Source organism: Chiloscyllium punctatum, chromosome 26 (assembly GCF_047496795.1).
Source record: "Chiloscyllium punctatum isolate Juve2018m chromosome 26, sChiPun1.3, whole genome shotgun sequence".
Taxonomy (NCBI): domain Eukaryota; kingdom Metazoa; phylum Chordata; class Chondrichthyes; order Orectolobiformes; family Hemiscylliidae; genus Chiloscyllium; species Chiloscyllium punctatum.
Genome location: NC_092764.1, coordinates 42,693,340 through 42,717,935, shown reverse-complemented (window position 1 = coordinate 42,717,935; position 24,596 = coordinate 42,693,340). Strand labels below are relative to the sequence as shown.

The following is a 24,596-nucleotide window of genomic DNA, read 5'->3' as shown; positions in this document are numbered from 1 at the left end:
TTGTTGACTGAACCCAAGAAATTATATTTTTTCAGGATCAGTCAACTTTGCAAGTTTCAATTTCCATATAACTTCCGATTGGGATTCACTGCCATGATTCAGTATGACACACTTTGACTTTAGGATGGATTAAAAAATAATGGGTTATGTCTTTTTGGCAAATAATTTGGCAAATAATATAGTATAGAAACAGACCCTTCAGTCCAAATAATTTGAGCAATATGAAACAAAAATCCTCTTACATTATGATGTGTTGAAAATTATATACAATTGATATTCTTTTTTTAATTTTCTTACATTTTCCTTTATCTGTTACAGAAAATCAATTGATAATCTTGTTAGCTGATGTAAAGACACCCTATTATAAGCCAAAACCCAAAGTGGTGCTTCAGCAGAAGTAAGTACCCATTTTATATTGCCTCTCTTTTTTTTTCTACATTTTTAAAGGAGAATGGTTGAATGTTTACTTTTTCCTTTTATTCCTTTCAGTGATCTGGTAATTACTAATGTGGTACCAGGAGACTATGATGGTGACTCACAAATGGATGTCTTACTTGCTGTTCGATCTAAGGATCACAGTGACAACACAAGCATTGTTATTTTCTGGGGAAGTAACCAAACATTGGGTAAGCTTGTGCATACTACTAAATGTGTTTTGACCTTTGTCCAAATTATATCATTATTTTTTATTTTTTATCTTTAATAAAGAAAGACACTTTAATTATAATTATACAATTCAAATATATAATGTTTCAAATTAAACAATGAAAGTAACACACCAAGCTGACTGTTTGGAGTCAAGTATTTTGATTATTTACACTAATTTAAATGAAGCAACTTTGAATTTGGAGTAGGCTTTTTGTTTTAAAATAATGTTATTGTAAGCTCTACAGAGAAACAATCAAGATACAATTATGTGACTTAAGTAAACCTAATCTCAACAGGACCATCTCAAATCATACTAACTATTGAATGTTTCATTTTGATGTGGGGAGACTCTGACAGGGAGGAAGCAAGTGAATAAGTCTCATCTTTTAGGACTTTATAAAATTTTCTTTTGAATAGATTCTGTCATGACCTCAGGATTGCTGTACTGTCAAGAAAGTCACATTTTGAAATGGTATTTCTGTTTTAATTTGGGAAACAAGACAGGTAGCCTCCACCACAAAGTCTCAAAAGCTATAGTATAATAACAGCTACATCATTGTTTTTATCGTTGTTAGCTGAAGAAAACTTTTGCAAGCACACAGTAGAGAACTCCCTTGTTGTTTAAAGCTGGTCCATTGAATTTTTTATTTTGTCTATCTGAGAATACAGACCTGGGCCTCTGTTTAATTTACCATCTAAAAGAAAGCAGCTGCAATGGTGTAATGCTCCTTCAGTACCACATTGAAGTATCCTTCTAAATTTTGTGCTCAAGTATCTAGATTGGGACTTAAGCTTTAAATCTTCTGCAGGTGAGAATGTTACTAATTGAACAGTAGAATATCATTGTAGTTGGCTTCCTGAGAGTGGGCCATTATAGATTTTGCTGAGTCTGTTGATTGTATACAATTGAAAACTTGTACATTTTAGCATATTTTATTGAAACTTTGCGTTGAGTGCCACATGAGATTTTCTGATTGTATGTAAGTACATTGTTTTTCTTTTTCTTTCTTAGATTCAAAACTTTTTACCAGTTTAAAGCATAGCTTTTTGGATGAACCGCTAGTACTGGAGTAAGTATTCTCTTTGTCTCAACTTGTATTTGAAGTCTATAATAAAGTCTATAAGTCTATAATAAAGGATGCAGTTTGGTTGCTACTATTACCATGTGCTAATCCAATGTAATGAAAATTATTTCTTCATGCCACCCCTTCTTAAATTCCTTTGTGGAACTTTGACTGGCAAATACTTGACAGTTTTAAAGTCCTGGTTGAATAAGACTGCAACTGTGCTGAATTGACTGATTTGATTTAACTTTTATCTCAGCTGATATAACTGTTGTGTTGCATTTTGCCAGAGATGAAAAATAATGCTGAGTAATACTTCAGTTAGGAGAAAAAATGAGGTATATTTATCTACTGAGAATTTCTTTTTCAAATCAGAAATTAGAAGGGTAGCAACAAGAAGAGAAAGTAAAAATTTGGTAAGATGATGAAATTATTCACATGTCCTGTTTCAAAAAGATTTTAGAATTGCTGTCTTTAGTTCAAAGTCCAGCACTTCTATCTACGCTGGTTCTTATTTCTATTTGATTAGCTACCCTTTATTAATTGAGGCATTCTTCAGAAGTATTGAGATATATTAGACAAATCTATGAAATATCACGGCGTTCAAGCCCTTGGGCCAAATGTTGGAAAATGAGATTAGAGTAGATAGGTCTTAATGACTGACATGGAAAGCATGGGTCAAAAGGTAATTCTGACTTTGTCTGTATAACAACAATCGATGATCTGTTTTGTTTTGGGATGACCAAGTGCAGGAATTCTGAATCTTACATGTATTTTATAGTATTGTTCTATGAAGTTTAAGCAATATGAGTATGATCTAAAACAGAAAATGATGCAAACAATGCATTGATTAAAATGTTGAGGAATAGCTAGGGAGGGGTCTTCATGCTGATTTTTCTTGAAATGTTCTGTTTCATTACAAGGGGTCTAATAGTGAAGAAGCATGTCTGTGCACGTTGTCAAGTAAAACTATTCAGCCCTGTGAATGCTAGCAATAACTCTCAGAATTGTGCAAATGAATAACCAGTTGAATTTATTCTAAACAGGGAATATAAGTTGAATTTTTATCTTGTTAATTTTCCTTCTAGTAGTCACTTTTGCAGTGAATGTCACTTTTTTAACTTTTTCCAATTGTCGTAAAATTATTTTTATAAATCTTCAAACAATTATCATGGTCCAAATAATGCTAAATTTGAAAACAGCAAAATGCTTTTTCAATATCAACTATACTTGTAATCAGTTATATGTGACTACTTGCGTATACAATTGACATTGCATAAAGGTTGCTCTGCATTTTACATTGCACTGTATATATAAAGCTTTGCTCTTTGAAACTGAGTGATTTGGAAGTTGCTGACTGTTCAAAAGTCTAACTTAATTTATGCTAGACAACGTGCGACAAAGATGGTTTTTACTGCACTTAAGAAATTGATTATGTCAGTTGGACTTTTAAGGAGACTGAATACAACCAAACAAATATGAAAAGCAAAATTAATATGTAAAATTCAAAAGTAATTGAGCTATGACATGCTCGAAAAGGAGACATGATGTCAAAGGTTTTTGCCCTGCATTCATCGTTTTTCCCTTTGTTTTGATGAGTGCAAGATGAAATGTTTCATCATCATGTCTCTCTTTTTTCATGACTGTACTGAAATTTCTGTAAAACCAAGTGACTATTTAAAGGTGAATCACCAAATTTTCAGAATTGGAGTTTCCATTTTTTTTTCTGAAGTAAATGGAAAGCAGTTGATCTCTTAACATTGCAGTAGAGGTACGTTCACTCTTATCTTTTTCTTATAACTAATTCAAAACTAATAGGCAAACTAGTCGCATTTTTCCTTTATCTATTGACTATTGTTGCTGTTGCTGTTGCTCATTTCACTTGATCCAGAATCTGGGTGGTCCTCCTTTATTCTGAATTTGTCAGTCAAATTTATTGCTGAGATTAACGTTCACAATTTTGAATAATTTATTTTGTGTAGTAACATGAGTGGCTAACAATAGAGAAAAGATCTGGATGCATTTGTTGTATAGTAGATGTTTCCCACATTGAACCCCTCTTAAAAAGATTTCAGTTAAGTTCTAGTCCTGATTATTGATAATTATTGGCTGCCCCGATTTAAGGAGAAGCTTGCCAGTTATTCATTGGGCTGAGAAACAAAATGCCGTTCAGTTGGCAACCAAGAAATTAAATTTCACCAGATCGAGTGCAGATGGACATTGCCTTAGAAACATTCGTACTTTTAGAATGCTCTTCCCTTCTCAAGCAAAGAGGTTACGATTGTTTCAATGAATGCACAACACGTGCAGTTTACTAATTTGAAGCTATTTAGCAAAATTACAAAAAGATTGGTTAATCTTAACAACAGTAGGTAGTCAGAATCTCTAATAAGAAAATGGTAAACTATTGCTTGCTTTCTCTTGTGTGTATCCTTCTATCAAGCCCGCCCAGTTTTTTGTTTTTAATTTTGTGGAATTAACTTAGAACCTTGATTTATCCATTTTATTATCAGTTAATGGATGCAAATACACTGATCAATAAAATCAACATATCAATATAGGGGTGACATTCTGACTGACCAAGCACAGTTACAGCTATACCAGCTTTTATTATTCACTAAAGACCATTTCTTTTGTCAATTTTGTTTCCTTTCTTTGCTGTCTTGAAGGCAAATTGAAAATTGATAAATTTTCTCAACAATTGCCAGTTGCGTTTAATGGGAACTTTTTAAAAAAAAATGTGGAGTTGTGGTGTTTTTAAGTGACATTGATGAAGAATTGTAACAACAACTGAAACAAGAAAAGACAAAAAAAAATGATGAACTGCAATAGCCATTCTGACATTCAGGAATTCTCCAGTAGTAGGAAAGCATAAATGGGTGCTATGTATTTATGATGTGGTAGTTCATGCGGTGGCCATTCAACATGAAACAGCACATTGAATCACTTGTCTTCAGTTGGGTGAATTGCATTAAATCTGACTGGGCATTTTAGCATTAATGGATTGGAATGGTTGATTAGGCAGTATGTGGAGAAAAGAAAATCAAGATATGGAGATAGACCGGGCGACATGGTGGCTTAGTGGTTAGCGCTGCTGCCTCACAGCACCAGGGCCCCAGGTTTGATTGCAGCCTCAGGCGACTGTCTGTGTGGAGTTTGCACATTCTCCCTGTGTCTACGTGGTTTTCCTCCAGGTGCTCTGGTTTCCTCTCGCAGCTCAAAGATGTGCAGGTTAGGTGAATTGGCCATGCTAAATTGTTACGTGCATGAGTCAGAGGGAAATGGATCTGGATGGGTTACTCTTTGGAGGGTTGGTGTGGGCTTGTTGGGCTCACGGGCCTGTTTCCACATTGTAGGGAATCTAATCTAATTAATAAGTGTTATAAATATAGTAAAAAAGTATTAAATACAGTAATATTAAATTTAATTTCTAGACATATTTTCTGTTAAACAACTTACACTTCTGTTAAAACTGGTATAATAATGCATCAAATTATTTCGTGGAAGCATATATCAAACGAAAACATTAACTTTGAATGCAAACATACAAAATGGAAGCTATAGAGAGTGCATTTTTTATGCATTTATATAATGCTGCCTGTTTATAAAAAGCAACAATGTGCTAAATAGGATTTATGGACAATTAGAGAGGCAAACATTGATTAGGGGTAGTCAGCATAGTTTTGTGTGAGGAAAATCTTGTGTCTCAAATTTGACTGAGTTTTTTGAGGAAGTTACCAAAAAGATTGACAATGGCAGGGCAGTAAACATTTTTTATTTGGATTTTAGTAAGACTTTTAATGCGATTCTGCATGGTAGACTAGCTAGTAAAGTTACGTCACATGGGATTCAGGGTGAGTTTGCCAATTGGGTACATAATTGGCTTAACAGCAGGAGACCGAGAATAATGGTGGCAGGTTCCTTTTTCGATTGGAGGCTTGTGACCAATGGTGTGCCACTGTGATTGGTTCTGCATCCTTTTTTTGTTGTTTATATCAATGATTTGGAGAAGGTGAGGACTGCAGATCAGCGTTGACAGTGGGGTGCTGGAAAAGCACACCATCCAAGGAGTAGGAGAATCAATGTTTCGGGCATAAGTCCTTCATCAAGAATGACCGAATTTGGATGAGAATACAGAAGTTTGTGAATGACACACGAATTGGTGGCATAGAAGACAGTGAAAAAGGTTTTCTAAGATTACAAAGGGGTCTTGACCAAATGGGTCAGTGGGCTGAAAAATAGCAGATGGAGTTCAATCTGGATAAATGCACTTTAGTGCAGCAAGCAAGGGTAAGGCTTATGCAATTAGTGATAGGGTCTTGGGTAATGTTTGAGAACAGAGGGACCTAGAGATGCAGATACATAATTCTTTTGAAGTTTGCGTCCATATAGGCAAAGTGGTTAAAAAGGTGTTTGGCACATTTTGCCTTCATTGCTCAGTCCTTTTGAGTGTAGGAGTTGGGAAGTCATGTTAAGGTTGTATTCCAGAATGGGCCTCACATTAGTGAGGCCTATTCTAGAATACTATGTCCAGTTATGGTCATCCAATATAGGAAGGATACTATCAAGCTGGAGAGGGTTCAAAAGAGATTTACCAGGATGTTAATGGGTAGGGAAGGTTTGAGTTATAAAGAAAGGCTGGGATTTTTTTCACTGAAGTGTAGGAGGTTGAGACTTGACCTAATAGAAGTTTATAAAATAATAAGAGGAATAGATAGTCAATGGTAGTTGTTTATTTTCCTTAAGGTGGGGATTTCAAGAATAGTGGATACGTTTTTAAGGTGAAAGCAGAGAGATTTAGAAAAGACGGGCAAGAACGTGGCTGGCATGTGGAATACACTAGCAGAGGAAGTGGTGAATGCAGGTATAATTACAATATTTAAAAAGACATTTGAATCCATGCATGAATAGGAAAGGTTTGGAGGGACATAGGCCAGAAGCGGGCAGGTGGGGCTAGTTTAGTTTCGGCATGGACTGGTTGGACGAAAGGGTCTGTTGCCGTGCTTTATGATTTGACAAGTGTAGATTATTTAATTGTTGCTATTGACGAAAACAAAAAAACTGTGATTTTGAATAAATGTATATCTGATGGCCTTTCTGCACAAATATAACACCACTGTGTCTAAGCAGTTACATTGGTTCAAATGAGAAGCTGCTGTAATATTGATTGGAAAACAGGAAGTCCAGCATCTTTTGAAATTCTTTGGAAAGATATTTGAGAAGCCCTATGTTAGAAGTATTCAGTGTTGTGATTTTTTTTCTTGTTTCTAAATTAATTCATGGGATTTTGGCATCGCTAGCTGGCTCAGCGTGTGTTGCCCATTTCTTGTTGCCCTTGAGAAGGCAGCAGCAAACTGCATTCTTGAACTGTTGTAGTTCACATGTTATAGGTAGGCCCACAGTGCTGTTAGGGATGAATTCCCAGGATTTTGACTTAGTGACCCTGAAGGAGCAGTGATGTATTTCTGGGTCATGAAAATGTTAATGGTCTGGATCTTGGTATGCAGGAGACAATACCCAAGTTTGCAGATGACTCACAACTTAGATAAATTGTAAACTCTGAGGGCAATAGTGTGGAACTTAAAAATGATATTGGCAAGTTGGTGGAGTGGCCATGCAGTGGCAAATAGGGTTTGTTGTACTTTGGAAGAGCACTAAAAGATAAATAGTGGATGCAATTCTAAAAGGGGTGCAGGAGCAGTGAGGCATGATTGTATATATGCACAAGTTATTGAAGAAGACAGGACAGGTGAAAACCACAATAATTAAAGCATCCAGTTCTTGTAGTCTATACCCCTACAAATAAATCTAAAATCAGAGAGATAATGTTGAATTTGTACAAGACATTTGTTCAAACTAATCTGGAGTATTACGTACGTTTGTGGGTGCCACATTTTGGGAAAGATCTAAATGTATTAGAGAGTGCAGAAATGACTTGCAAGAATGGTTCCAGATTTGAGAAACTACTGTTATGAGGATGGATGGAAGATATTGGGACTGTTCTTCCTGGTGAGGAGTAGACTGAGAGGAGATCTGATTAAAATTTTTCAAAATTGTGAGCAAGCTGGGCAGCATAGATAGGGAGAAGCTGTTTCTGCTTGTAAATGAATCATGAATGAGAAGGCATCAGTTTAAAGCAATGTGCAAATGCAGTGAGAACAATATGACAAAATAAACATCTTCAAACAGTGAGTTGTTAGGGTATGGAATATGCTTAGAAATGTGCAGATTGAATTAAGGTACTCAAAATGGCATTTGATGGTATTTTGTTGTGTAATGGTGTGCAGGGATATGGGGAAAAGACAAGAGATTGGCACTGGATAATGGAGCTTGACTAGATAACATTTGGTGCAGGCACAATGGGCTAAATGGCCTCCTGCATCATCAGAATTCTGTGATGCTATAAAGTCAGGGTAGTGAGCACCTTGGAGGGAAACTGGCAGGTGATGGTGTTCCCATATATCCGTTGCCCCTGTCCGTCCTTCTAGATGGTAATAGTCACAGGTTTGGAATGTTATGGACTAGGCAAGACCACTCAAAACATTCTTGAGCAGGCAGCCTAGACCATAACTTTGCAATTTGTTTCAGTAAGTGTACAGTGAAAATTACCAGGAGTAAGTTAGCGAGGTTGACTACCAGGTTTTAATACAGAAAACACGTTTATTCACAAAATTACACAATGAAACACAAAAAAAGAATTAAAAACTCTGACAGAACTCAGTCTATCGAAACTAGCCTTAATTATGATGCTTTGAATATACTCAATAAGCAAACCCCCTTAAAGACCAGTTTAAAACAACAAGTGGAACAGATGCTTTCAGGCTGAAGTTAGAAAGAGGGAGGGAGAGATTCCACACAAGCACACTGTTGAGCTCCCAACTAGTTTTGGACTAAACTGCTCAGATAGAAGATTAGATTAGTTTAGGTTAGATTAGATTCCCTACAGTGTGGAAACAGGCCCTTCAGCCCAACAAGTCCACACCGACCCTCCAAAGAGTAACCCACACAGACCCATTTCCTTCTGACTAATGCACCTAACACTATGGGCAATTTAGCATGGCCAATTCACCTAACCTGCACATTTTTGGACTGCGGGAGGAAACCGGAGCACCTGGAGGAAACGCATGCAGACACTGAGAAAATGTGCGAACTCCACACAGATATTCAGCCGAGGCTGGATTCTAACCTGGGACCCTGGTGCTGTGAGGCAGCAGTGCTAACCACTGAACGACAGTGCCGCCCAGAAAGCTGACTACTCCCCCTCCATTCTACAGGTCACTTCTGAAACATGACCACTTTGGTCTGAAGTCTCATTTGTTTACATATAAACAAAAAGGCCTCTGAATACCCTTTGATCGCAGCACCAAGCTAGTCTAATCGACACCGGGAGCATTTACAACCTCTCTTGAAAAAAAACCAAGGACATAGTATGCTTGAGAAAAGGAACAGCTTTTGGGAAAACGTGAACCAGCTTTGTGACAGGAGGATGCTATATAAGACCCTTAAGAGAATTTCTGCGGTGCATTTTACGAGGTGGTACACACTCTTGCTACTGTGTGGTGGTGGAAGGAGTGACTGTTTGTGGATGTGTCAAGCAAGTGGACTGTTTTGTTTTGGATGTGGTCTAGCATGTCAAATGTATTTGGGCCTGGAAGAATGCATAACACTTCTGACTTCTGCCTTGTAGATGATGGCCAGGCTTGGGGAGTCAGGAGGTGAGTTATATGCTGCAGTGTTCGTAGTTTCTGCTCTTATAACCATAGTACTTGCAGAGCTAGTCCAATGTCCCTTCTAATCATTGGTAATCTTATAGTGTTGTTAGTCGGGAATTCAGTGGTATTGCCATTGTATATCAAAGGTTGATGCTTAGATTCTGTTTTGGTATTGGAGGTCATTACTTGACACTTGTCAGTCCAAACCTGGATATCATCCACGTCTTGTGTTTGAGGAGTAACAAATAGTACTGAACATTGTGCTGTCATCAGCGGACCTCCACTTCTGACCTTATGATGGAGGGAAGGTCATTTGAAGCAGCTGAAATAGTTGGCCAAGGGCACTATCTTGAGGAGCCCAACAGGAAGTGCTCTGGTTCTTGTTCTTGAGCTCAGATGACTGATCTCTAACAACCACTATCATCTTCCTTTGTGCTAGGTATAATTCTAAACAGCTGAGCAGCTAAACAGTTTATCGCGGGTCTCGTGAACAACAACAATTCGATAATCTGTTTTACTGTTGTTGATTAAGGACACAGGAAAATCCTCCTGCCACCCTCAAAGCAATACCATAGGATTTAACGCCTTTGCAGGGTTGGAAGACTGAGCCACGACTTAATGTCTCAACTAACTGACCTCCAACATCATGGTATTCCTCAAGTTTGCACTGGAATGTAACTTAAAATCTCTTGTTTCACTTGAATCTGTAATCTTCCAAGTGAAAAATGGGGAAATTGTCAATGAGCTATAGCTGATTTAAGCAAAATACTTGTGTATTAGCCCTGCAAATCTCACCATTGAGCATGCAAACCACATTCCTTCTCAGTAGAAACTAGTTTACCATCAAATGTATGTATTTTTATTTACTCCGGTCATATTATTGTATTAAATCGTAGAGCTTATTTGAGAGGCCAAATTTCCTGATATGATTCATAATTTTTTCCTCCATTCATGGATGAGGGTGTCGCTGGTTAGGCCAGCATTTACTCTCCTTTTCCCCCCCCCCCCGCCCTCCCTAATTGCCCAGATGGCAGTTGAGAGTCAACCACATTGCTGAGAGTCTGAAGTCACAAATACGTCAGACTAGGCAAGGATGGCAGTTTCCTTCCCTAAAGGAAATTTGTGAACCACGTGGTCTTTTCCACAATTGACAATGAATTCATAGTATCAATACATTTTTAATTCCAGATTTTCTTTTATTGAATTCAAATTCCACTATCTACAATGGCAGAATTCAACCCAGAACATTGTCTGGGTCTCTGGATTAACAGTACAGTGATAATACCACTCGGTCATCACCCCATCTTTTTGGATGGTGGTCATTTTTTTTACCCTGCTTGTTAATTTGTTTGCTTAAAAAAAGTATCTAAACTTTAGCTTTGTTGAAATGCATTCACTTATGCACAAATAGATATGGCTGAAGAAGGTTCTGATCCTTGCTTTACTTCTTTCAAAATCCCTGAATATGGGGAGATGATTGATTGTGTTGTGTTTGTGTTCTTTGATTGTGTTTTTATGTTTTGTTTAGAATATTGTAGATAATTTCCCCTGCTCATGTACAATTTGTTATAGCTGTCAAATGTGAGCCAAGCCTTCAGAGCATGTTGTTGGATGTGGATGAGCCGAAGGTTTTCTGTGTGAGAAGACAAGTCTTAATAAAAATATTCATTGTTTTCAGTTTTGTAGTTATAATACACAGTCTGAAAGAACTACATAATTATTGAGTCAGCACATTGTGGTAGAGGTATGCATTCTGAGAGCCTTCTTCACTTGTTCCTGAATTTATATTCGTGACTAAAAGCAGGTTTTGCTGTAGTGGTTAACATAAGAAAAATGTTGATAAAGCACTGTAGCGTTTCATGATAATTTAGAAAGCTACCAAGTAACCTAAATGCCGCAAGCTGTCATCACTTTGATTACACACTTGCCCTATATGTAATGCTATGTATTCACCTGAAAAGAAGTCAGTACTAGATAAATGTCTAGTATTCTTCCAGGCTTTTTTTAGATGTAAGAGACAGAGATTGAGATAGGTCCCTTTGTCCTCATCATCCATTCAAACACTCTCCACATTCAATAGATAGTTTCTACTACCTGTTAAGCATTGTCACCATTAAAATTCCTCTTATTTCCCTCCTCTCCACATTCTGAAAGGATCGATCCATTTAGGGCATCCTGAATCAATCTGCCATTACACTTAACGCCCTGTCCCCTTTCGACAGCACCCTCCATGTAGACATGAGATGCAGCATCTGCTTTTTCACTGCCGCTTTTCTCTCAATCCAGAACCAAAATACTCCTCCCATCTGAAACAGTGAATTATTTTCAAGTTAGCATACTCCCTTTGCTGTTCACAGTGTGTCCCCTCTAACTGAGGTCACCAAATAGAGATTGCATGATTACTTGCAGACCAAAATTGCAAAGCAACTGTTAGTTTCCAGTTCTTGGTATTTCTAATTTTCCACTTAAATATCTCTTTTATTTTCTATTCAAAAATATTTTAAATCCACACCTAATGTAAGTAATGTACTGCTTTGTTAACTTTTGATATTTTCTCATTTCCACTTTTCGTTTAACTAATAAGATTGGCAGACTTACTTTTTAATTACGTTTATGTTTGATATGTGATGAATAGTAATTTTATAAATAGGGGGCAATGTGGTCAAGAAATAAATTGATGAAGTATAATTTGGTTGATTGTTTTGTGACAGTTGCTTTGTAAATGGCAGGCAGTAGAGGCAAAACTAAGGGATTTGATCACTATTTTTTTTCTTTTTCCTCTTGGTATGTTTCTGCAACTTTTGATTTATGCCACTTTCTATTCTGTGTAACTAATTGTGAATTTATGTCCCATTGATAGCTTTAACATTTTTCATTCTTGAAGGTTGTAACACTTTTTGATCATGCACCAAATAAGGATTTTGTTTCGTATTTGTTCATTGGCTATGGGTGTTGCTGGGTAGGACAGCATTTGTTGTCATCCCTAATTATCCAAAAAGGAGTTAAGAGTCAACCAGTTTCCTGTGGGTCTTGTGTCATATCTGGATCAGACTAAATAAGGGTGACAAGTCACCTTCCCTAAAGGACATCAATGAACCACAATGGTTTATCAACAATAGTTTCATGATCATTAGACTTTTAAACTGAATTTTCAAAAAATCTGCACTTGCTGATTGGAATAAAGCTGAACAAACTTCAGCATCGAGGGAAATAACTAATGCTTAATATAATTATTAATTATGTAACTTGAATATATGAATGCAATGTATCTCCAATCATTTGGATACTTTGACCACATATTTGAAAGACTGATATCTTTTAACTTCACTGTTAGAATTAGCTGTTGAAACCGGGTCAGTCCTGTCATTGGTGTTTAGATACCTGGACAATTAAAAGGTATAATAGTGCATCAAATATAAAATCTGTGAATTGGCTTTTAAATCAGATCATGGCACAAAAGACACAGCCAGTGTCATATTTTTTGAATGTTTTAATTATGAATCGAACGATAGTGGTTCAGCAAAGCTTAGGAAATTCCATTAAGCAGCAACCAGTTCACGTGGTAATTTGAGCCAACCATGTTACCTGTCTTTTTTTTTATTATTCAAATGGCTCTAGCTGGATGAGCTCCCACAAGTATTGAGAACTGCGTGGGTTTCCTCTGGGTGCTCCGGTTTCCTCCCACAGTTCAAAGATGTGCAGGTCAGATGAATTGGCCATTCTAAATTGCCCATCATGTTAGGTGCAGGGTTAAATGTAGGGGAATGGGTCTGGGTGGGTTGCTCTTCGGAGGGTCGGTGTGGACTTGGTGGGCCGAAGGGTCTGTTTCCGCACTGTAGGGAATCTAATTTAATCAAATGCACAAAGCTTTTTAACTGCATCCATTGAAGTAATAATTTAATGTTTCAAACCCCCATTGGACTTTTTTATCCCACCAAAATTGTCCCTTTGCCTCGAGCCTGGAATTTATTGTTGTTCAGTTCAAGTATATGGAGTCATAGTCATACAACATGGGAACAGAAGTACAAAATTTTATTCTTAAATCAGGAATGCGAGGCAGTTTAAGATTTCCAACTTCAGTGGACATGATGAGAGTCATGGTTTTCAAACTTTGTATTGTGGACCGACAATACTTTTGAATATATCATGTGACAATTGAAGAAAGACTCATCCAGTTGGGCTTCCAGCTTCTTGACAAATTATTTTTGAGAAAGACCAATACATTTTAGGGTAAAATTTCACTGACCAAGGAGCACCACAGTAACTTGTCACTTGACTTTCAGAGTTTACAACATTTTTATATCAAGATGTGAACAGTGCAAAACATGGCTTGTAATGTTCTTGCAAACAACAACTGACTGGAATTTGTTTTAGAGCAATTCACTTATCCTTATAATCAAATTTGTTTTCAGAGTTGGCTTTACAAAATTTTAAATGTAACTGCTTTCCCTTCTAGTTCCTTGCATAAGTTATGATGTAAGATTTCTATAGTGCCTTGGTCTGTTTAAGTGATTGGCTATACCATTCACGTCCTTGTATTTGTCACGAGTTAACAAATCAAATTGGTTGCATGGTATGCATAGGGAAAGCTTGCCAGCAAATTCAGGCTTAAATTTGTTGTTTCTCTAAGAGTTAACTCCTGAGAATGTTTAAGGCAAAGGTGAAGACTGCAGTTGCTGGAGATCAGAGTCTAGGTTAGACTGGTGCTGGAAAAGCACAGTAGGTCAGGCAGCATCCGAGGAGTAGGAAAGTTGATGTTTCAGGCAAAAGCCCGAAACGTTGATTTTTTTTTCCCCCTGCTGTGCTTTTCCAGCACCACTCTAATCCTGGGAATTTTTGCCTTGATGAAAGTAAAGCATATTTGTTACCACCTTAGACTTTAACTTTATGGATATTAAAAACTTAATCAGCATATGATGCTTGGGGATTGGTAGCAATTTAAATCAGTGTGGATGCTGGTTAAAATTATGTTACCGTTTAAAACGTTTTCAATTACAGCACTAACTTGAATGCATTTGTGGAACTGAGGAAAAATTTGATTAAATAGAAGCCTGTATTAAATGACATGGTGTATGTTCATATACATAATTACAGTATTCATATTGTGATTGTATTGCATATAAATTTGAAATGCAGAGGGGGAAGATACTTCTAGTTTCAAACTTAACTGGATTACTATTTCTTGATTTTCTTTGAAGGGGAAGTAATTTTTCAGACTATATTTTTTGTTTAGCTTGTGGCAATGCATTGTGAAGTCAAACTATTCATGTAGATCTCTAATATAAATGCAGCGTACCTGTATCATAACATGTTTCAGCAATTGTTTTTGTGTTCTCTTTTTGAGTTTGCTGGCTATTTTATTAAATTTATGATATTTCTTTTTAGTCTATGATTCCACAAGTTGCAAATTCAGTTAGTGGAATGTTGCAGATAAAATTCATCCACTATTTTCAGAAAATAGGAAATGGTGAATTGGAAGGTTTGAGCACTGCCTAAATTAAATACTGAAAATGGCTTTTAGTAGTTGTTCTGAGAGTTACACCAATTGGTACTGACATTCTGTATAATATAGGTATTTTTTTAAAACTGGCCACAGTACCCAACTGTCTGAGATACATTGTATAATGTGTTTGCCATGAAGCTATTGAAGTTAAGACAGTGGTAAGTTTCAACAGTGAGTGTGATCATTTTGCTATCAAGGCTATTTAGGGATATGAAAGCAACATGGATAAATGGCGATCTGATGCAGATCGGTCATGATCTAATTAAACAGTAAAACAAACCTGAGGGAATAAATAATTCTGTTTGTGTTCCTGTTTTCATTTTTGCTTTCTTTAAAAATAGCGTTTTCTCCTTTTTCTGATGTAGTACACAATTTTCCTGCCATGCAGTACAATTGTGATGAAGTGTGAAAGGTGTTGCGTTTTTCAATGTTTTACTTAATTTGATTGAAAGTCTTGGTTATCTGATCCCTTTAAATTCTGTTTGGCTAAAGTCATATTTATTCCCTTTCAGTTTTAATGGTGATATGATACCTGACATATTTGGAACCATCAAAGGGAACACAAAGCCACAGATATGCTCATTGATTGGAAGGTAGGCACTGGCATTCATACTGCGTTCCATACAAGTAATTATGTTTAAAATACATTTAGCTAGGTTTCAGCTCCAACCACCTCAAATTTTTTTTTGTAGTAAAAGCAAATATCTGTTTATACCCTTTGTAGTTCTGTCAATTTGAATAAATCAATGCAGAATATCCTTTCATTGTTAACGTGTACTCCATTTGTAGAAGTATGGTAAAAAGCTTTTACAACACCTGCCTCATTATGGCGACACCTTAGGTACAAGTACCTACGTACATTCTTGGATGCAGCAGTGGAATAAAAGTAATTGCATTGCTTTACAGAGTTGAAAAATAAGTTTAAAAATACGACATCATTTAAAGGGTTGACATTAAAGTAGGAAATTTTGATAGATATTTTCATTGTAGTAGCTCAGCGCAGGGCCTCCACATGAGGTCTGACTGCCTGTGAACGACCCCAGTCCAACAGCTGTCCCTGCTCGTCTCCAAGCCCTGTCAGCTCCATACCGGTACTCAGCTGCTCCAAGGTAAGTTCCAGGACTGCCTCTCCTCTTCTGGGCTCTGTCCAGGAGTTGCTGCCTGTGTGCTGCTCCGAGGCTGCTTCCCCATGCGCTGCTCTGGAGATCGCAGGCCCCGGTAACTTGCTGCCAGTACTAAGGGAAGAAAAGAGGGGAAAACACAAGGGGGGGGATAAAAAAGGACAAGTGAGCAGAAGAGCTCCAGCAGAAGCATCCTACTCTGCCGCCATCTTGATGTTGCAATTAAGTTCCACATGAAGGAGTTAATTATTCAGCTGCTAATGGAATTCTGTCATCTGAATAAACCATGTCACTTCTACAAAATATAAATATTTACAAAACCCACATAGTAGCTGAAGCGTTTGAATGTACTTTATGTTGTCTGAATTATTAGAGTAAATTAAAATTACTATTTGAGTAAGTAAATAGCATGATCACTTTAGGGGAAAAAAGTCATACACACATTTGTTGTTCATTAATTTAAGTAAAACCTATTTCCAGACTGCATTCCAGTGTCAGCTCTTCTGTTTCTGAATGCTTTGGTTGGAGGATTACTTTATTCTTGTTGGATCTATTTAAAGATCCAAAAAGCAGCCCGTGCCTGATGAAATGTCAAGTATCAGGAATGTGTGCTGAAAACCACGCCTGCCCTTCCTATCAAGCACCCTATACACACATTTTTTTTATGGACTCCAATGCCTGACCTTTATTCCATTCTGTATCACCTGTCGCCTAAATCACTCCACAGTCTTGCATCACTGAGGGTGCATTACCAACTGCTACTACCACTTCCTAATGGCACTGGATGGGACACTGCATAGATCATACATGTGATGATGCTGCTCCTTTAAACAAGGTTATGTTATCCTTGTTTTTTTTTCCCTAGAGGGTTTGTAAATGCAGAGAATTTGGGAGGTCCAGGTTTGAAGGGTTTTAGGACCAGTTTGATTATAGCTAACAAATACTGAGTTGGGCAAAAGGCTTTCAAGGTTTTTAAAAAAGCACTTAGAGTCATAGAGATGTTCACCACAGAAACAGTTCCTTCGATCCAATGCATTTATGTAGAGCCAGATATCCCAACTTAATCTAGTCCCACTTGCCAGCACTGGCTCATATCTCTCCAAACACTTCCGATTCATGTACCCATCCAGATGTCTTTTAAATGTTGCAATTGTACCAGCCTCCACCACTTCCTCTGGCAGCTCATTCCATACACACACCACCATCTGTGTGAAAAAGTTGCCCCTTAGATCTCTTCTTTATCTTTCCCCTCTCACCCTAAACCTATGCCCTCTAATTTTATTCTATCCATGCCCCTCATAATTTTATACGCCTCTATAACATCACCCCTCAGCCTCTGACGCTCCAGGGAAAATAGCCCTAGCTTATTCAACCTCTCCCTATAGCTCAAATCCTCCAACCCTCGCAACATCCTTATAAATCTTTTCTGAACCCTTTCAAGTTTCACCACAACTTTCTGATAGGAAGGAAACCAGAATTGCACGCAGTATTCCAGAAGTGGCCAAACCAATGTCCTGTACAGCCACAACATGACCTCCCAACTCCTGGACTCAATACTCTGACCAATAAAGGAAAGCATACCAGACGCCGCCTTCACTATTCTATCTACCTGCGACTCCACTTTCAAGGAGCTATGAACCTGCCCTCCAAGATCCCTTTGTTCAGCAACACTCCCTAGGACCTTACCATTAAGTGTATGAGTCCTGCTAAGATTTGCTTTCCCAAAATGCAGCACTCGCATTTATCTAAATTAAACTCCATCTGCCACTCAGCCCCTTGGTCCATCTGATCAAGATTCCATTGTGATCTGAGGTAACCTCCTTCGCTATCCACTACACCTTCAATTTTGGTGTTATCTGCAAACTTACTAACCATGCTTCTAATGCTCTCATCCAAGTCATTTATATATAAACGATGAAAAGTAGTGGACCTAGCTTGTACAATGAAAGGAGAATGGCCAGTTCTCCCAGCTTACCTTTTCTCTTCGTTGATTTGGTTTTAGTAGGTGGTCAGTAGTGAAGCTGCTGGACCTAAATAAGCAAGTCCATGCTGATCCACCCTCTATGACATCTCTCCCGTAAGAACTTATGTTGGATGTTTCCTTTTTTTTTGCAAAAGGGTGTTTATGGGGATTGTTGCAAGTATTTTAAACAGCATCATTAAGTTGGGAAAATTTGTTGGGTTTTCAGAAAGGTTAAGTTATTCAGTATTCTGTTCTCTTGTCGGTATTTCATTTGATGATCTTGCAAATAAATTTTGGGTTGTTTAAAAGTCAGTGGTTGGGTCAGCTGCATTACTCCAGGCATATCCACTTCACACCTGCTTAAAACAACTAGCAAAGTTAGGGTCTGGACTACTTTCTTGAAACGTTTTGAGGCAGTCTGGCCTGTTCCATATAACACACGACCCAGAGACTGATCCATGTACCTTTTTTTTTTAATTTGTATCTTCTCCTGACATTCTGTTCTAATGCGTGTGTGTATGTTAAACGTCCATGCATTTAATAACTAATAAACTTTTATTAAAACAAGAAAATCCGAATAAATTATTCCTTTTAAAAGCATAAATTCATTTAGTATGGGAGAATGATATCCACAAGGGAAAAGACTTTATTTTAATTAACCTAGTTGCAACCAACTAAGAAACTGACCAAATAAACAAGGGGAGCCAGTTCACTCTTTGGCATGGATCTAAACAATTTGGAAAGTCCTAACAAATTGGGGAAGCTTGCTGGAAACTGGACGTAGTAGCTGGCAAGTGTTAAGTAACATTTGCCTTGCACATATGAATGATTGTTTGGTTAGATTTTGTTAGAAATAATCATGTGTTGATGTTCAATGGCATTACCATAATTGAATCTCCCATTATCTGAAACCTGGGAGTTACTATTTACCAGAAACTGATGTGGCCTCACTGTATAAATACTGCATCTACAAGAGCAGGTCTGAGGCTAGGTATACTGCAGCAAGTGAATTTTCTCCTGTCACCCAAACCTTGTCCACTATCTACAAGATGCAAGTCAGAAATTGCCAAGATGAATGCAGCCCCAACACTATTCAAGAAATTTGACACTATTTGGACAAAGTCTGTTTAATTGACATCACACCCACAAAAATTTCCTCCCTCCTTCGCCAATACTCAGTAGCAGCACGATATACAATGTAGAAGATGCACTGCATAAATTCTCCAATGTTCCTTAGACAGCACCTTCAGAAGTTACTATCCATACAACAGAAATAGCAGATACCATCAATAAGTTACTTTCCAAGCCATTCATAATCTATCTTGAAAGTATATCACCATTTCTTTGCTGTCGTTGGGTTAAAATCCTGGCGCCCCCTAATGATGTTGTGGGCAGAGGTCCAAAACGGCAGCTCACCATCACGTTTTTCAGGGCAATGTATGATGGGTATTCATTGCCAATCTAGCCAGTAACTCCATTATCCTCTGAATAAAGAAATTAGCAGCCTGCAACCTGGCTAAAATCACTGACATTCAACAGTTATTGACATTCTAAGAAATAGTCATATTATTGAATTTTATACTTCCTGATACTTAATATTGAACAAAATTAGAGTCATAGAGTTGTACAGCATGGAAACAGACCCTTGGTCCAACCAGATATCCCAATGCAATCTAGTCCCACCTGCCAGCACCCGGCGCATATCCCTCCAAACCCTTCCTATTCATATATCCATCCAAATGTCATTTAAATGTTGCAATTGTACCAGCCTCCACCACTTCCTCTGGCAGCTCATTCCATACACGTACCACCCTGTGCTTGAAAAAGTTGCCCCTTAGGTCTCTTTTATGTATTTCCCCTCTCACCCTAAACCTATGCCCTCAGGTTCTGGACTCCTCAACACCACGGAAAAGACTTTGCCTCATTTATCCTATCCATGCCCCTCATAATTTTGTAAACCTCTATAAGGTCACCCCTCAGCCTCCGATGTTCCAGGGAAAACAGCCCCTGGCTGTTCAGTCTCTCTCTATAGCTCAAATCCTCAATCCTGGCAACATTATTGTAAATCTTTTCAGAACCCTTTCAAGTTTCACCACAACTTTCTGATAGGAAGGAGACCAGAATTGCACGCAGTATTCCAACAGTGGCCTAACCAATGTCCTGTACAGCCACAACATGACTCCAACTCCTGTACTCCATATTCTGACCAATAAAGAAAAGCTTACCAAACGCCGCCTTCACTATCCTATCTACCTGCAATTCCACTTTCAAGGGGCTATGAACCTGCACTCCAAGGTCTCTTTGTTCAGCAATACTTCCTAGGACCTGACCTTTAAGTGTATAAGTCCAGCTAAGATTTGCTTTCCCAAAATGCAGCACCTCTCATTTATCTGAATTAAACTCCATCTGCCACTTCTCAGCCCATTGGCCTATCTGATCAAGATCCTGTTGTAATCTGAGGTAACCCTCTTCGCTGTCCACTCCACCTCCAATTTTGGTGTCATCTGCAAACTTACTAACTGTAACTCTTATGCTCACATCCAAATCATTTATGTAAATGACAAAAAGTAGAGGACCCTGTACCGATCCTTGTGGCACTCCACTGGTCACAGGCCTCCAGTCTGAAAAACAACCCTCCACCACCACCACCCTCTGTCTTCTACCTTTGAGCCAGTTCTGTATCCCAATGGCTAGTTCTCCCTGTATTCCATGGGATCTGACCTTGCTAATCAGTCTCCCATGGGGAACCTTGTTGAACGTCTTACTGAAGTCCACATAGATCACATGAAATTTGCAGTGCTTTCAGTAAATAGGCTTATTTGCATGTTTTTATGCTTATTTTTAACATTTATCTGCTTCACTAAAATACTTTAGAAATCCTAAAGCTGTATTTTGGTCTGACTTGATACATGAATCTCTTATACCATCAAACAAATTAAAGAACAGGAGTTTTGCCAATTTGTATTATTCACTAATTTTTAATATAATTATGTCTGTTCCTGATTGCTCACCCACCGATAGGAACTTGACATTCAGAAATTAATCGTAACATTTTGCAGCACCACCACAGTTTTAAAACAAAAATATGAAACATTTAGATCACTGCAGGAAAACTGCATTTCCTGAGATGTCTTATTTTAAGATGAGATGATGAAATAAATCTCCTTGCTTCGGTGGCACTAAAAGGTCTTGTGCCATTTTTAGAAAAAGGGCAAAGGATTTGCCATGCAATCCAGACCAATATTTAGCCTTCAATCAAACTATACAAACTGATTATTTATCTAATTGCTGTTTACAGGACTTTTGTGCATGCAAATTAAATGTGGATTTTCCAATGCTGGAAAAGCAATTATACCTCAAAATATTTCCTTTACTATGAGTTATTTAGTAAATTCTGAGAACATAAGGTGGGTGTATAGTATTTTCCTTTATCTTTCCTTTTCTGAGACTGACAGATCATAAATAAAATGCAGTTCACCATTAAGGATGTGAATGATCTTTATTCCTTCATGTGTTAAACATCTGTAAAGGATGTAAGCACCAATTCAGTAATGATGACAATGTTGTGGGACAAAGCAAATGGCAAATTAAAACTTGGATAGTTTCTCCAAAGGATTTGATTCACAATAATAGCAGGAACTCTGATTCATGTTGATTCAGTGTGCTGTAGCGAAGTCAGAAGATCAACTTTGTTTTGATACAGTGATACTCTTGGAATATAACAAAAAAAACCCTTCTCCTTCAAGCTGCAATATTGAGCTCTACTTTTAAAATATTAGTATGCTGTTACACGTCAGAACTTAATGAAGGTCAAAGCTGTTGAGCAGAAAACTTTCCATTTGGAATAGATTTATCAATAAGAGGTCAAAAACATCACTTTCCCCACATTACATAAGGTTCTGTGGAAATAGTCTTCATTTGTAGCACTGTTTTATTTCTGGATACCTTAAATTAGCAAATATGTATTGCTTATGAAGATCAGACAGAATGATAGCTGACTTGGCTGACAAAATAAACTGGGTTTGTATTCACAAGTTTATAATGTTGGCCAGTAATCCAATTAAGTTCTTTTATAAGGATTTTTATAATGCGAGGAGATGGAATCCAAAACAAGAAGACTTAAAGATTAGGGCCAGGCCATTTAGGAGTAAGATCAAGGATTACATTTTTCATACATAGTATCATTTGTAAAATTTAGTTACTTTGTTTGATCAACAGGTCATCAGTATAAGTGGTAAATAAGAATGTATATTTGTGTAGTCCTGAGATGACTTCAGGAAATCATAAGTTCCCAGCTAGGGAAATATAGCAACCCCTGCAAGGTCCCAGAAATAGATACTTATCGAATAATCATAATAGTTAACTTAATGTTTATTGATAAATGTTGCCCTGGAAAACCCCTCTGCTCCTCCTCAAACAGAGCGTGTGAGTCTTTTATTGTCTACATGACAGAATCTTGGCTTAATATTTCATCAAGATGATGGTGCCTCTTACACTGCAAAATATACAACTGTCCTGCATTGGGATGTCAACTGACACCGGCTCAGTTCTTGCCATAGGTGCAAGCCTTATTCCCTGATTCAAGTATGAATACGTAATCACTTAGCCAAGGCTGACGCCTGTAAATACTTTTGTGATCCTAGCTGTACAATACTGAACAGTGAATCTGTTATTTTGTTAAAGAATAAAGTACATGGAAGATCCAAGGGTAAGAAAAGATGCAGCAGGCTTAAATTGAAACATCAAAAGTATCTTCATTTACATAAATTTGAACAAAACAAAGATAAGCAATAATCACTAAATAGATACATTGATCACAAAAGATAACTATTTTAAATTATATTATTTTATAATTAAATGCAGCTTCGCCTCCTTAAGAACATTTAAGTCCCACATAAGTTAATGGACAGCTGTGACCAAATGCACCACAACAGTTTAAATGGCTGGCAATCACAGCAGGTCAGGCAGCATCCATGGAGAGAAAGCAAGTTAACATTTCGGGTCTGGATTCTCTTCTGTAGAGCTCTGAAGAGTCATCTAGTCTTGAAACATTAGTTTGTTTTCTCTCCACGGATGCTGCCTGATCCGCTGTAATCTCCAGAATGTTTGTTTTCAGGATCATCCAGATATTTGTGGCTCTGGATTATCAAATTTCAATAAACCTCTGTGTCCATCGCAAGGGGTTCCAAATCTTCACTTTGCAAAATCAAGCCTCATAGTCATTCCGGCTTGGAATGCCTCAAAGGCTGCTAACACCGTAGCAGTTTTAAAAAAAAAAGATGTTGTGCTGATCTTTCGTCCTATTCTAAGATCAAACTAACCTCCATACCCATCATTGTACTATCTTCCATGTGCCTATCCAGGAGTTGCTTAAATGTCCCTAATGTATCTGACTCTACTACCACTGCTGGCCATGCATTCCATGCACCCACACTGTGTGGTTCTTTTTCTTCTTCCAGCATAAAATTTCTCCATAGCTCCTACATGAGTGCCAATGCCCAAGTGCAGGCATAGTTGTTAGACTAGTAACCCAGGCATCCAGGTAATGTTCTGGGGATCTGGGTTCAAATCCTATTGGAATTTAATAAAATTGTGGAGTTTGAAGTCTAATGATAACAACAGGACAACATTGTTGTAAACCAAGTGAGTTTTTACTAAAAATGGCCTACATCTGACTCCAGAGCCCCACAATGTAATTGCTTTCTGAAACGAGATGGATCATCTGACATAAACGAAAACTCTGAATATGATGATGGAAAACACAGCCCTGTCAACCCTGCAAAATCTTCCTTCTGAAATTTGTGCCAAAATTGGAAGAGCTTCTTTCAGGCTGGTCAAGACATAGTCATACTCATGGAATCATACCTTGAGAGAAGGCCATCACCATTCCTGGATATGTCCTGTTCCTCCAGTAGCAGTAGTGGTGACAGTTGAGAAGGAACTGCCTAGCAGTTCTCAATATTGATTCCTCTTTTCCAGAGATGCCCTGTATCCTAAATGCTAATTTTCTGCCCATTTCACTGCACTAAAGATCAGGAAATGGTTGGGGCCACTGGCTACTGTAAGATCGATGGACTGTGATATTCCATCAATGGTACTGAAGATTTCTGCTCCAGACCTTGCTGCTGTCCTATAGAAACAGTACCAGTATTACTATGACAGTGGTATCTGCCCAAGAATTTGAAAAATTTCCCAGGTATTTCATATACATATATAAAGTAGGACAAACTAATATGGCCAATTTACTGTCTTTTCAGTTTACTCTCAATCATTAAAATATTGGACGGTGCCATCAGACAGCACTTGCTTAGGTTCTGCTGGGGTCATTCAACTTCTGACCTTATAGCCTTGGTTCAAATATGGACAATGGAGCTAAATTCCAACTATAAGTTTAAAGTGATTTTGACACCAAGATCACATTGGAGTGTGTGTGAAATGTAATCATTTCAGCAAGCTGTCTTCTAATTTTGATTAATTACTTTTAATGCCATGATTAAAATGTTGAATTAGGAATAATCTTTCACTTTTTAATATTTAAAAAAAAAGGATTGTTTTTGGCACTCCCATTCACATGCCATCCTGATT

At 37.6% G+C, this 24,596-nt stretch overlaps 1 protein-coding gene across 1 annotated transcript in view; it reads left to right on the top strand.

The window, feature by feature from the left end:
• The window catches only part of itfg1 (integrin alpha FG-GAP repeat containing 1), a 251,148-nt gene that overhangs the window by 12,131 nt on the left and 214,421 nt on the right, over nt 1-24,596 (top strand). The window contains exons 2-5 of the mRNA XM_072596239.1: nt 319-397; nt 490-626; nt 1,661-1,718; nt 15,440-15,520. Coding sequence (XP_072452340.1) covers nt 319-397; nt 490-626; nt 1,661-1,718; nt 15,440-15,520 — 355 coding nt within the window. The remainder of the gene's footprint in view (nt 1-318; nt 398-489; nt 627-1,660; nt 1,719-15,439; nt 15,521-24,596) is intronic.